This window comes from Centroberyx gerrardi, chromosome 4 (genome assembly GCF_048128805.1).
Source record: "Centroberyx gerrardi isolate f3 chromosome 4, fCenGer3.hap1.cur.20231027, whole genome shotgun sequence".
NCBI lineage: Eukaryota > Metazoa > Chordata > Actinopteri > Beryciformes > Berycidae > Centroberyx > Centroberyx gerrardi.
Window position 1 is genome coordinate 16,407,899 of NC_136000.1, and position 13,818 is coordinate 16,421,716.

Consider the following 13,818-nt stretch of genomic DNA (forward strand, 5'->3'; position numbering starts at 1 on the left):
GTGTTTATGTGAACATCAAATGAAGAGGTAGTAATAGGATTTTACAAACACATAAATTAATGGCTGCTCAATGCTTAATGGTTACTTCACCACCCTCTCCAGAGATACAGTGCACTGATACTCAAACACTGACATGCTTTGTATTTATGTAGTAACATACAGTAGATGCCAAAAGCAGAAAAACTTCTTCCTCAATACAAACCAATGCCACAGAGAATCTCCTCGCTACAAATGCATCCATTAATTAAAAAAATATAGTTCCAATCCCACTAACATTTAACTCAGTTACATAAAACAAATCAACATCATGCTATAAACTGCACAGTGCCTGATCCAAAAAAAGTCACTCATGCTTAAGGTAAAAACTATGTGATCTACTGTATAATATAAAAAAAAACCAAATTAATATCACTCCAATAAATCACAGGGGCCCAAAAGTACATATTTGTTTTTCTTCTGTAATATTAAAAATGGGCTGGCAGAATATTTCACATATATTGGAATGCCCTGGAAAATCAACATCAACCCAATAAGTCTATGTCAATAGCAATGACATTTGATTTAGCTTAAAAGGCATTTCTCATCATTGCTGCTGTGAGCTAGCTATGGCCCAATACCAATATGGATGGGAGGATAGCATAGTGGGGGGAAAGGGAGTAAGTGAGGAAATTGGTACTGTACTGAAAATGGCAAGTGATATTGTGTTGTACAGACTTGTCTATAGGAGGAGAATAGGTATAGATACTGTATAACACTTCAGTGTTATACAGGAATGGCTGCAGAAAAAAAAGAAAGATATTTCGAGACCATGATTTACTACACTGAGGGCACACGATGTTACTGTTTGGTTAAATTGTACCTTCACTTTCATTATTTTGCGAGCACAATTTCATAATTTGTGCAAACCGTAACCCTAAAATGTGCTCACAATTTAATACAATGTGCAGGTTTTAAAACTTGTGCTCGATTTAGATCATTTAACAAGTTTCAAACTGACTTCACCCACTTGCCATAATTAGTTGAATTTAGTTAATTTCATTGATTTATTTAGTTTAATAGGATGTTTTGTTGAATAAAGATATATTTAATTGAATGAGGCTTTTATCAAGATTCATTAATCAAGTTTTTCTTCAGGTAAAAAAAGGGGATAAGTTATCAAGGCATTGCTCATTGACAGCTGTGATGCAAGCCGTTGTTAATAAGAAATAATTGACAAGTATAATGAGAGCTAATGGGTTTAACCATTGTTAATGTGAGACTTGAAGGATATTAAAGACTTTATCATCAACCAGATGCAAGGATTTGTATCAGTCAACACTTAAAGCTCTCCAACACCACGGTTCAGAGCAGGGTTGGTGCAGCTGCACTGGAGTCATATATTAGCTTATTATGTGTGCATGTTTTGTATCTATTCACACGCTTTCTTTGTAACTCAGGCACACGTTTTATATATTGTGCACAAACAATAGCATGTCATGCAAAAAAGTAAATTTTTATGCCTCTAGATCTGCTGAAGTCACAAAGTGACTGTAGGATTTTTATTAGGTCCTTGAAGAACTAATGTTTTCTTTTGTTTTATCATTTTGTTCACATTAAACATAAGATGTGACTGTGACCTCTTTTAGTTAAATCTTTTTCGTTTGATGTGGGATAATCTAGGCTTTGGACAAGTCCCTGACATCAGTGTCCTAAATTGCATGAGCCACAAGTAATGCCACCAGCAATAAGGTAAGATTTATCAGCCTACCGCAGCCTCATGTATCTAATTATGCAACACTTACACCACACAGTGACTTTTCATTACTTTATACTAACATCCAAACCACTTTTGACTTATTAAACTGACCGTGCACTTGGGTAGATAAGTGATCATGGTTGTGATCAGTTCTGTGACCCTGTGTGCTGGAATATTGATTTGTATTCCATTAGATATATAATCATTGCACAGAAGATTGTACAGCTGACCTGGTTTTTAACCCAGAGCATTTTCTCATTACTATCTGACCAATGTGTTGCAGATTTCTACAGTAAATAATATGCAAATACTCTATTGTCTTGATAGCTAATACTCTCTGCAAGTTGCATAAGAGGACGTGGGAGCAGTGACAGTTTCTCTGTGTACCAGCCAGAGCCTCATTTGACCGTCCCTATTATTTTTTGTATTTCACAATTAGAAATATGCCACACACAGGACAATCTCACCAGTGTGCTTTGATATTCAAGGAATTTGCTTACTATTATAAAACCAACACAAACAAGCTGCGCGCTACAATATCCTCAATAGAATTCATACTTGAAAGAGTCCTGATCTATATTTGCATGGCTCAAGCTCATTTCTCACAGGAATATTTGATCAGAAATTCTGCTGATGGAGAATCAGATAGAGATTTACAATGCAAATGGTGTTTTTTGGTAATGTAAAATTCATGTATTACAATGGGAATGGCAACACAAACAAAACTGATGAAATACAGGAACAAAATCGATGAAGAAAAATATATTTTCAACATTGCCAAAATTACAGTTTGAGTCACTATTCTCCATGATTACACAATAAGAACCTTTCAACTTACAACTATTTCTCTATTATAGTCATCTAAGCCATGATCACCTTCTGATCTCTAACCAGCCTGCAGGGACTCAAAGTAATGGTGTTCGTTCCAAGTAAAAAAAAACATTCAAAGATAAAATGGCAATAATTTCAATTATATTTGTCACAGTCTATTTTTAGGGAATGCACATTAAAGTGAAGGCCCCCTTTTAGTCAAAAGAAATTGCATTATTGTTTTAGTCCAGTCAAATAAAGAAACTGTATTTTGATGGGTTGAGTGAAGGTTTTTCGACAGTTCTTCATCCCCCACCGCCGCTCACCACCCCATCTCTTCCCCAGCCTCCATTTCCAGAGAGCCACCAGGAGGAGGATAATTGATCAATCATGCTAATTGAAGAGTCTGGACAGCTAGCCCACCATAGCAGATGTGCCAATTTGCATTCATTAAGATAGAAATGAGTCTTAATCACCGCTCAGTCTTTGATTGACAACATAAACATCCCCTGTCTCAAATTCCTGGTTCCCATTCACAGTCCACACCTCTGTAAGGAATACATTCCATAACTGGTAATAAAATTGATGATTTCATTTTCTTTGTGAATCATTGCAAATACTTTTGAGACACACCAACTCCATTTACTGTGTCATTTCTATCACTCAAAACTTCAGCATTAAGGATTGCAACATAAAGAATAAGGGAGATGATGACAAATGCAATCACCAAGTGTGATAATTGTGTAAATGGCTTTTGTTGAAACCTGCAAATGGCAAATTTCAGCTTTGATAATCAATGGGAAGAGAGGGATAATTCAGATGAAGAGTGCTAAAGAAAAGTATACAGGGCCTGACATTCTGTAACGGTCAAATTTTACATATCTTATTGAATGATTAATACAGTCCCATCTATAACAATAGCTGATAATGATAATGAAATAAAACCTAATGGAAATTACATGACATTCTAATGCAGATTTCCTCTTAGTGAAGGGGGCTGGTGAGAGAGGGACTGTTTATCATAAATCTTAAAATACAGAGGGAAATTATTTGTATTTCTCAAATCACATTAACAATAGTCAACCCTCTAGAGTATGAAGAAGATAAGCAGAATTTCCCTATGAATGCTCTTTTTACTGTCACCGATGGGCAAGGTATAAAAGACATGCAAAAGAGCAGTGAAAAGTCAGTTCTTTGCATCCGCTACAGTCCAGTTATTTACAATGGCAAGGCATTGGCATTTGGCTCAAACTGCATTCCCAAATTGGGTTAAAGCCTCATATTCACCACCCCTATTTTATAAGATTATTTCTAAAGTGTTGACTTCATGTCAATTCCTTGTGCATGCAAACCTAATTAATCTTTGCCTTACTATATACCTTAATCGTATTGAATTGCTCAAAGAGGGGACAGATAGACGCCAAATGATGCCTGTGAAGTTACTATCTGATTTCAAGGTATCTTCTGGAGACAGTGATCTTTCTGTGTCCAGGATAACAATGTGAGGTTATAGAGAAGCTTGAGCAAAATCTTATTACCTCCACTAGCGGAGCGGGGAGGAAGAGTAAACATTATTAGATTAATCTAATGACTAACAGCAGCATTTTCATTTGTGGTACAAATAGAATTCAATAAGAAACACAATAGAAACAACACTGTAAAACGTTTACACACTAATACTCTGTTCTGTTCAAAACAACACTAGCACATTAAATACCACATTTATTTCCAAGTAAAAAGGGTGTTGGTGAGTATGATCCAACAGCAGAGCTAATTCTCAGTAAAAATGAGTGAATGAACGAATGAATGGATAAATAAATGCATGAATGAAAGAATTAATAAATAAATTAATAAAATAAATAAATAAATAAACTCCTTCTTAGTCGTGTTTTGTCACTTTTTACATTAGAAAGATATGTGATCAGGGACACCCGTGAATGCAATTGACAGAGATTTCATGCAACAGATCACCTGTCGCCTGGAGTGTTGCTAAGGTTAAGACCACCCCACTCACTCACACACACAGACACACACACACACACACACACACACACACACACACCTCCAGAAGTAAAATCTGAGCCTACTGCTCTGCTTTGGACTGTGAGCCAAGTTTGAGACAAAGTCCATAGCCCTCCACTGGGTTATCAAACTGTGGCCCAGGCATGCATCCATCTGTGGAAAACATGGAGACTGTTCTCCCACACTGCACAGCCCACCCTTTATCTACAGATGGTACTACTGAGTAGGAATGTGACCTTTGATTTGGTTTCTCACACGGAATGAGAGCGTATGCTGCCCAATGAAAATTGGGAAAGGATTTGCTGGCCTCCCAAACCAGGCAAATGAGCACATGATTGTTTACATGGCAAATATTGGTTTAATACAATTTAAAAATTTAGATAAGTGTCCAGTGTAAGTGTCCTCATGTGAGGCCCATTTCACCAGACAGATGGGGGGGAGGGGTGGCATCTTCCCATCATTACAAATGCATGGCCTCCTCATGTATGTAGTGTACGAGGATCTGTAGAGGAGAGCAATGTCATATGCCCTATACTGATGAAACAAAGTGCTCACTGATAGGCAGTCAGCAAAACACTGAAAGAACTACAGAACATACACACAAACAAATGCTAATTTGTTGTGAATTCTTGCATGGAAAATGCATAGATAACATCTTGACTATTCAAATTCAGATATATATGTAGTATGTATGTTGTGGTATGGTACATGATGGTATGTAAAGCCCTTTGAGACTTGACTGTGATAAAGGGCTGTATAAATAAGACTAGTCCAGACTAGGTTTGTGCCTCTCATTTCTTAATAAAAGAAATGGCCATTCTCTCTACATGACAACACTCTTTTTGCCAAAACTCTTGACCAGATAAAACCACAGTGCCGGAGCTTTCTCTACTTCCTGTAACGTTTGCTCTTGTGCCGCTCTCTGGCCAAGTGAATAGTGGGGTTGTGTGGCAATGTTGTGGAAGTGGACTGGGTTGGTTACTTCTGCTCTGCTTCTTCACTTCTGAACCCTGACCACATAGCCAGCAGGCCGAGGGGGATTTGCGCATATCTGCACAGATGCTGGCCGAGTGAGCAGGAACAACGCTACATTGTTCTCGCCTTTCGTGCAGCGGGGCAGCCTCCTTGAGAGTAGCCAGAGGGGCTAAGTGGGAAATGAACAGATCACTACCAGTTTGTCCTCCAATTTGTTTGGCAATGGACCACTGGTGCTCCTCGTGCAGACATTATGTACCATGCACTTGCCAATTACAGACCACAGGTATATATACTATAGGCTAAAGGAGATGACCCAACCGATAGGCAGTAAATAATCCAAAACGATTCTGACTATGGGAAGCTGTTGTATTTGTTTTTGTCGTATTTGCCTTTCTTCTTTTAGTTAAAATAAGAGGGCTTCCCAAGTCACGACACAAAAACAAATTTGTGGTCACTGTTACATAAGTAAGGAATGTATCCATGTATTTTTTATGCAGGTGAGCCCCTGCTCTTCTCTGAGGGCCCCTGATGGAGGATTGACTGCATGGGTCTACTGGATGCCAGAGCGCTCTTTTGCAGCTCTGCCAAGCAGGTAATTCACAAGCAGCAGCAGCATGAATAAAAGATAACGGGCCACAGCTGACTCTTTTATGTTGCATGTAATTCTACTCATTCCTCCAAGTGAAAGACTTTTCCAAAGCTAAGATTCTTGAAATTTTGCAATCTCAACCATCTTAAACACTTAAGGTCTCTTTATTGAGCAGCAATAATAACAAGGTATGTTTCCGTGGACAGGTGCTAGTAAAAACATTAGAGGATTATGACGCAGCGGTGTAGAAATCTGGGAACAGTCTGCATTGTCTAATAAAAACACCTCAGTCCAAACAAGAGCCCGTCTATGTATACTTTAAATATTGGCTATAAAAATTAATAGGCAACTTTTATTAGTAGTATCGTGATTTTCTTGTCAAGGCCTAAATGTGTTTGCTTTTCATTTGGTCAGAATGAAGAAACTAGCTTCTGAAAGCAGATCCTGAATAAGTTTAAAAAACCACAAGTGCGTCATTGAAAGACATTTGGATCCGGATGTATCGCCAATCATCCCCATTTACTTTTCATTGACGCTTTTGGCTGACAGTTTTGTAGGCTAGCATAACAAGTGGCTTAGTCTTCCGCTAGTGCTTGAGCAATGCAGGGAGACAGTAGCTGCCAGGAAGACCAAGTGCTTGTGTAATTTTCATAACGCATGAAAGGAATATTTCAAGCATGTTCACTGGAAAACTATTATAGTAATAGCCAGGCTAATTGTCTGTCGTGAGCAGTGGTACAGAAGGGCTGCTGGATGACTAAGCCATGCAGGTACAATATCTACGGGAAACAGGGTCGGCATGGTGGTCAGCAGCTACTGTGTGCAGAGATAGGTTTTCCACGTCAGTTGATGGGCCCAAGAGGAGCTGGACTTATCAGGGAATGCAGACCTCCTGTGCCCTATCTGAATGGTGACTAGAAGGAAACTGTTACTTGTTCCTCACTTTCATACAGTATGTCTAAAATATTACCCTTGCAGCATATAACAAAGGTTTACGCCTCTTGGTTGTGCATATTTTCTCACTGCTGGTCTGAAGCTAATACCAAAATAATAATAAATATTTTGCTGATTAATTTAGCCTAAATAGGGATATAAGATTGTACTTGTATAATAGTGTGCCTATTAAAAAGAGAAAGGCGATGGTGTGAAAGAATGAAGAAGAAGTTTTCTCACCCTGATAAAGCAAGAAAGCGGCGCTCACTCACCTCTACAATGTCAGAGTTGGTTCTGCTCTCATGGGGCTCGTTGTACTCTGTATATTTCAGTAACACTTTGTCCATGTCTGTGCTGGCGTACTGGAACAGTTTGTTAGAGCTGTTGAAAATGATGAGGGCTATCTCACAGTCACATAGTACGCTCAGCTCGTAGGCCTTTTTCATCAGGCCAAACTTCCTCTTTGTGAAGGTAACCTGAGGAACACAGGGAAAACAAAACCACCCATTACAGAAGGAAACTGTTTCTCTACATAAAAAAATCACATTTAAATTGACAAAATTGAAATTAGTATATCTACATACAATGTATGCAAGCGTAAATAATAAACAGATTGAGCATTCTTACTTGTAGGGGAAATAACTAATGTTTTTAAATCAATCTATATTGTAAAGCTATATTGGTAACAACCCCCTAAATGATGCTGCAGGCCTGCTCCATACAGAAAATGTATTGTATAATGTATTGTACAAAATGTATCAATTTATGTCTAAATACTATTTAAACCATTTAGGTAAGTTTACAAGTTATGCAACTAATGTAATAAACAAATACTCTCATCTTGAGTGTATACAATCTAGGCTAAGCCTGAAGAATATAAGAATATATGATAAAAAATTCTCATTACACAAATTTTACTATAACCAAGGTGACAGATAACCATATCAGTTCTCCTTTAGGGATTATTGCAATAACATAGTGCAGGTCTGAAATGTCTAGTTATCAGGCCAGAGGTCAGGGTCAGAAGCACAAGTCAGCCAGCTGAGTCAGAGGTTTGGCAACAACAGGGGTCCATACATTACTTTAGCCCCTGACTCCATATACGGAAAGCTATCTCCGTAGTGCAGCATAAGCCTTGTAACATGAGTCCTCAGATGGGACTTCGGGTCATACATCACTCCAATGGTAACCCAACCCTCTCTGCAAAGTGACTTTATGTCCTGTATCTCTGCAGCTCTGTCTCTGTGGTCGCTTCAGCCCCATACACATGTCATTATGTTACACCGCCTCTATACAGCATGCTACACTCCTTTCTCATGCTAAAAACACCAGTTAGAAGTAGGGAAATTGGGAATTCAGACACTCTTTCCTTGGTTTTGTTATAGTTACATATTTGTAGGAAATGTATTTTGAGAAATCTGTATACTCGAAACCACTGCCTCAAGATTTTTTTTTCTTTCTTAGAGAATGCTTCTTGTTAAATGTACAGCGTGACTTGTGCTAGTAAAAGCTGTGCTTAGAGCCATGGAGGAGTGTATGTGTCTGTATTCTTCATCAGTTTCACTGACCTACTAAGAGAGGAGTTGAGCAGATGAGCTGGCTTTGTTCAACTTTAATTGGTCACAGCTTGCGGCTATACCCTCATTTAAACTGGCATAATGCAGTATAATCCTATGTGTTGTATAGTATCTGTGTAACCACTCAGGCAGTAGGGTCACTCCAACTGTGAAAAATGAATTTCAAATCTTCCACACTACAGGTAATTACACAGGGCCATTATTCCTGCTCTAGACACACAGGAGCCTCTCCTTGTGTCATTTTCTATTCAGTGCACCAATGTTAGTTGAGCTCATATGACAAACCAAATACTAAAATGACATTTCTTGAAATGACACAGTTTAAATGCAGGAGCAGCTAAATCTAATAACATGTTTCCTTGCAAATCTCTGACACATAAAGCCTTAGAGTAAGTATGGCTGGACAAGAAAAGCACTTGTGTGGTTTTGTGTATGTCATTCTGATGATGTTCAGAAGGTGGATCTCTGCATGGAGGCAGACAAGGGTATTTGCTGTGGCCAATCCCTGGACCGTAGAGGACTTGTTTCTACTCAGTTCTAGTTAGAGCACAGTCCTTCCTGGTTCACCTGCAGGTCTAACCAGCTGATACTAGCCTCATCTGACTAAACACCAGGGCTGCCTGCTTGCTCACTCATTTGCCCGCTTGCATATTTGTTTGTTTGCTTAACCATCTGGAAAGCAGAGACTGTCATGTGGAGAAATGATTAACAAATTGTATGCTCTTTAGCAGATGAATGTGGCTGTTAAGCCATGGAGATGTCACCTTTCAGCAGGAAGCCCAGGATGAGGCGCTGAGCGAGGACTTTGTTCCACCTGGATGCATGGCAGAGTGCTGAGTGCGGGGCTGCTGACCCAGGCACCGCTTCATTTCACCCTCAGCAGCAGCGCTGAGACTCGGTCCTTGCCCCAGCCCCAGACACAGTGCCTCTACACAGCTGCTGCTCACACTGCCGTTAAAGGTGAACACCACATAACTGTTCTGTGCTTGTACGGTTATCTCTGATAGAGAAAGAAGTCGGCTATTTTGTGCAAATGCCATCTTCTCTGGTTCTCTTATGGTATCTAAGCGTGTTAGGGCACAACACAACACAGTTCAGAGCATACAGATGTGCAGACATCAGGGCTTTAACCTCCCTCCACCTCCATGTTCTCTGGGGTGACTGGTGAGACAGTGGAAAACCACAGACATCCTTGAGGTCAAGTGGGAGGTTCGCTGGCAGAGCTTTCCTATGGTTCACCAAGTCAAAGAGACCCACAAAGACGCTCAGTGTGGGTTGAATTTGAGTTGTATATGTTTGCCACATGTATTGTGTAATACAAACAACAACTCAGAAATTCTTTTAAAAAAACACTAGAAATGGCTGAAAATTCTTTGCCCAAAATTCATTCTCTTTTTCACAAAAAGACATTTCATTTTTATTTTATTTTAGCTTTAGTAGACAAGATAGATTTGGTTCAGTTTTAGTTTATTCACAAAGTCTTGTTTTAATTTCCATTTCAGATTATGACTGTTTTAGTTTTACTTTACGATAATAACCTTGGTTCTTACAGTAAAAAGTTGTGCGCATCTAATGCCCTGACTAATTCATGTAATTCACAATGACAGCTTCAGCGTCAGATGAATTGTAAAGCTGCATTATACATAGTGCATCTTTCAGTGCATCTTACAGCAGTTCTGTGCTGAGACATCAAATGTCAGGACAAAAGAGAAGGGAGAACACATTTAAACTTCCAATAAACTGGAGTGATTCCAACTTTCCCAGCCTTTGATAAGGTCATTATAACAACCCACACAATAGCAGCCAAATCAGTGACTATACTAGCATTTCATTTAGTCTGTGCCTGGCTGAAAACTCTGACCTTTTCAGATGCTCTCACGATGTGGAGCTGAGGTGCTAATTTTGCTCTCACATAAGACTTTCTACAGACCCAACTTCTTCCTGAGTGCTCCACCACCATCACCTCTTTCTTTCTTTTTTATTGAGCTTGGTAATTCCGTTCTTTGCATATTCTTTTTACACTTTGGGGAATGGTTTTATGTGTTTAAAACCCAACCAGGCACTTTGTCTACAGTACTATTACATTTTTATGTAAAAGTACACCCGTGTTATCAGCCTAAATAGGGCTGCAACAGAGAAGAGTGTCTCATCTACTCTAACTGAGACAGCGTAGATTTACTCTATTTGCCCAAATAAAATTCTGGTGCGGTCACTGGCGGGAAATCTTCTCCACACACAGGACAAATCAAAACTTAAGGGCAAATTACAAAATGTGCTCCTAAACAGAAGCAAGCAAGTAAGTTGGACTCACCAATTACTTCCCAATGCCTTTGATAGCCTTTGATATAAAATAATCACAGACCAGCCGGGTTGGTAAACATGAGTGTGCTGTACGCAGTTAACTGATGTCTTGTTACATGGTTCCTGGGTATTGAAATCCTCTACATTAAAACCTCTTGCTGCCATTTGCGGCCGCCAATGTGCAACAGTTGCATAGTGCAGCTTGAGAAAAAAGCATCTTAAATCTACAAAAGGGTATTTGTGTCTTTCACCCATTCATTGATTCTTTGAAACTTCCTTTTTTTCTTGTTTTTCATCCTCTAATAGACAGACATTGCCATGGAAAGTTGTATAGTATATAATAACATATGCTACAACAAGCTACCGCACACATGCACACGCACACACACAAACACACACACACACACACACACACACACACACACAGAGTGGATGTGTCAATCAAAGGGTCTATCAATGTCTGTCCTGAGGCAGAGGTGCCAAGATGACAAACAAGACATCTGGGACTGGGACTGAGGCTGTGGCTCGGTCATGGCAGGAGATGCCTGAGTCACTAACACCTTCAGAGGGGTGAGGAGCCCGCGGCCTTATGAGAGCCTCATGTCACCTCTGATGGCCCCTGTGGCAGACACGAGAGTGGGCTTGAGAGACAGAGAGGCCTGGCACCAGCTGGCAGAGTGACCCGGGCCCTGTGGCTGCTGCCCTGGCTCTGCAGTGCCAGAGTGCCGGGGCCTGGGAGACAGGCCAGGGCCACCCCTACTGTCTGCCTGGATCAGCTCTCCCCGGGAGAGAGGACAGCCCCAGGATCCCCATGTGGACAACTGAGGGCACAAAGGCCTCCTCCATTGAGTGGGATTGACCTTGAAACCTACAGTAGCCGTGACTGATCCTGTCTCGTAGAGGGGATGACACGCTAGTTAACAAAATCTAACTAGGTTTCCTTGAAGTGGCTCTAATCGATAACAAGAGGGATGCAATAAAAAGACAACGCTGCTCATTGTCACTTGTTTAATTTAATAAAAATAGTGATCGTCATGAGAGACAGCATGTTGTGTCGATAAAATGTCCTCCTAAACTGCAAATAATTTTGCATCATCAAATAATGTCAGCGTTTTAGCAAAACATCAGGAGCAGCCCACAAGATACGACCCCTCTGTAATACAACAAATACAACTCACCATTCTCCCCGCTTCATGTTTTGCTGCTTCAGTTTAGTTTTAAGGAAACTGCATATCATTTTTAACAGTGACAATATATGCACTGGCTGTCACATTTAACAGTTTTCCTCTGTTCTGTCCATTCTCTGTCAACAAGCTTTATACCTGTCAAAAAATAATGATGACCTTTCAGAACTTCTGGAATGGGTGAGGGCTGAAAAATGGGAGGTATGTGCTGTGTTGCTCCCTAGAGAGAAAGAGGGAGAGAGAGCTGCTCTATGCCTACAGGCATTCGACGTGCCAGAGCAAAATCCAAAATGAGCCACAGCAAGGGCAGGCAACCCTCCACCCAGCAGCAAAATCATCAAACTTTTAATGACTTGGGCAATTACCCCCAGTGAGCCTGCTTAATGGCATCCAAAGGACGTCACTAGACACTGCTCACTAGACTACACCAGCCAGCCTCTCTCTACCCTATGTTACGAGGCTAATGTGTACCCTCCCTTCCCCATCATCATCATCCCCCCTCTTCACTAGGTGAAAGACCCTGCACATGCTCAGAGAGAACAGTGCCACAGGCTTTGTTGTTGTTATTTTGTACTGTTCATGAGTCCCAAACCTGCCACAGCACAATCAAGCCACAACAGCTCTCCTCTCTTTCGGAAGGCTAAATTTCATTGGGCCATCTGAGTCCACTGGCATAATAAAGACCAATTCTTCTTCAGGGGGTAGCCTAGGTATCTCGCTCCTCCTTCTAAATCATCTGCCAGATTCTGCCTAATGAGACAGGTACTATATGAGTGTGTGTGTGTGTGTGAGAGAGAGAGGGAGAGAGAGAGAGAGAAAGAGAGACAGAGAGAGAATGAGAAAAAATATGAGAAACAGTGTGTGTGTGTGTGTGTGTGTGTGTGTGTGTGTGTGTGTGTGTGTGTGTGTGTGATCAAAAGAGGTAATAATTGTCGTCTGTGAATAAATCAGCCCTTGCTCTGGGTGGGCAGAGAAGTGGGCAGGGCTACCAGAGTGGTTCTGTTGTCTGGTTGTTATCTAGCATTCATCTCTTACACAGGTTTGCAATCAGTGTGTCAGTCTGGCTGATGACTCTGCCTCTGCGCTCTAGGACCACTTAGGGACTGGCTCAGGAACTGGCTCTTTACCATCCTACAGTATGCATGACAGGACCTCTGCTGCCTTCACAGTTCATACGGTACACCTCTGCAAGGCCGCACAGCAGAGACACAGACCTTTGTGTGAACATCAAACTGTACAATAAGGTCTTACACATGATGCACGCAACTATTGTACAACGCCATACTTGTTATCATATCATACTTGTCATTTTTGTACAATAACACACTCTGAATACTGCTGAATTATAAAAAATGTGCTGCCATTATTAACAAGTTAAATTTTACTGAGTGACATGAAGCAAGCCGAAAAACGAAATAGAGAAAAATACCAACCAAGTTCACTGCCTGTCCTAACTCTGCACTCACGGTTCCTGAAGTTAATCCATTTGTTTTGATAGATTGTGCAATTACAGACCTTCTCAGCCAGTGCCACACCATATTATAAATCCTGAAAGGTTAACAGCCCTTCCAAAGCACTTGCAGTGATAATGCGGGGAGCCCCCGCTGTCCCAACGCAACATCCCGTATTGCAATATTATTTAATTAGCCCACTTAAGGCCTTCTTTCATTTTAATGCTATGAGTACGGA

The 13,818-nt window shown here is 40.5% G+C and overlaps 1 protein-coding gene across 6 annotated transcripts in view; it reads right to left on the reverse strand.

Moving 5' to 3' along the window:
• mef2aa (myocyte enhancer factor 2aa) overlaps positions 1 to 13,818 on the reverse strand; it is a 62,718-nt gene that overhangs the window by 26,087 nt on the left and 22,813 nt on the right. For all 6 annotated transcript variants that reach the window (XM_078282931.1, XM_071927247.2, XM_071927245.2 and 3 more), the window contains one exon: positions 7,340 to 7,543. In XM_078282931.1, the coding sequence (XP_078139057.1) occupies positions 7,340 to 7,543 (204 nt within the window). The remainder of the gene's footprint in view (positions 1 to 7,339; positions 7,544 to 13,818) is intronic.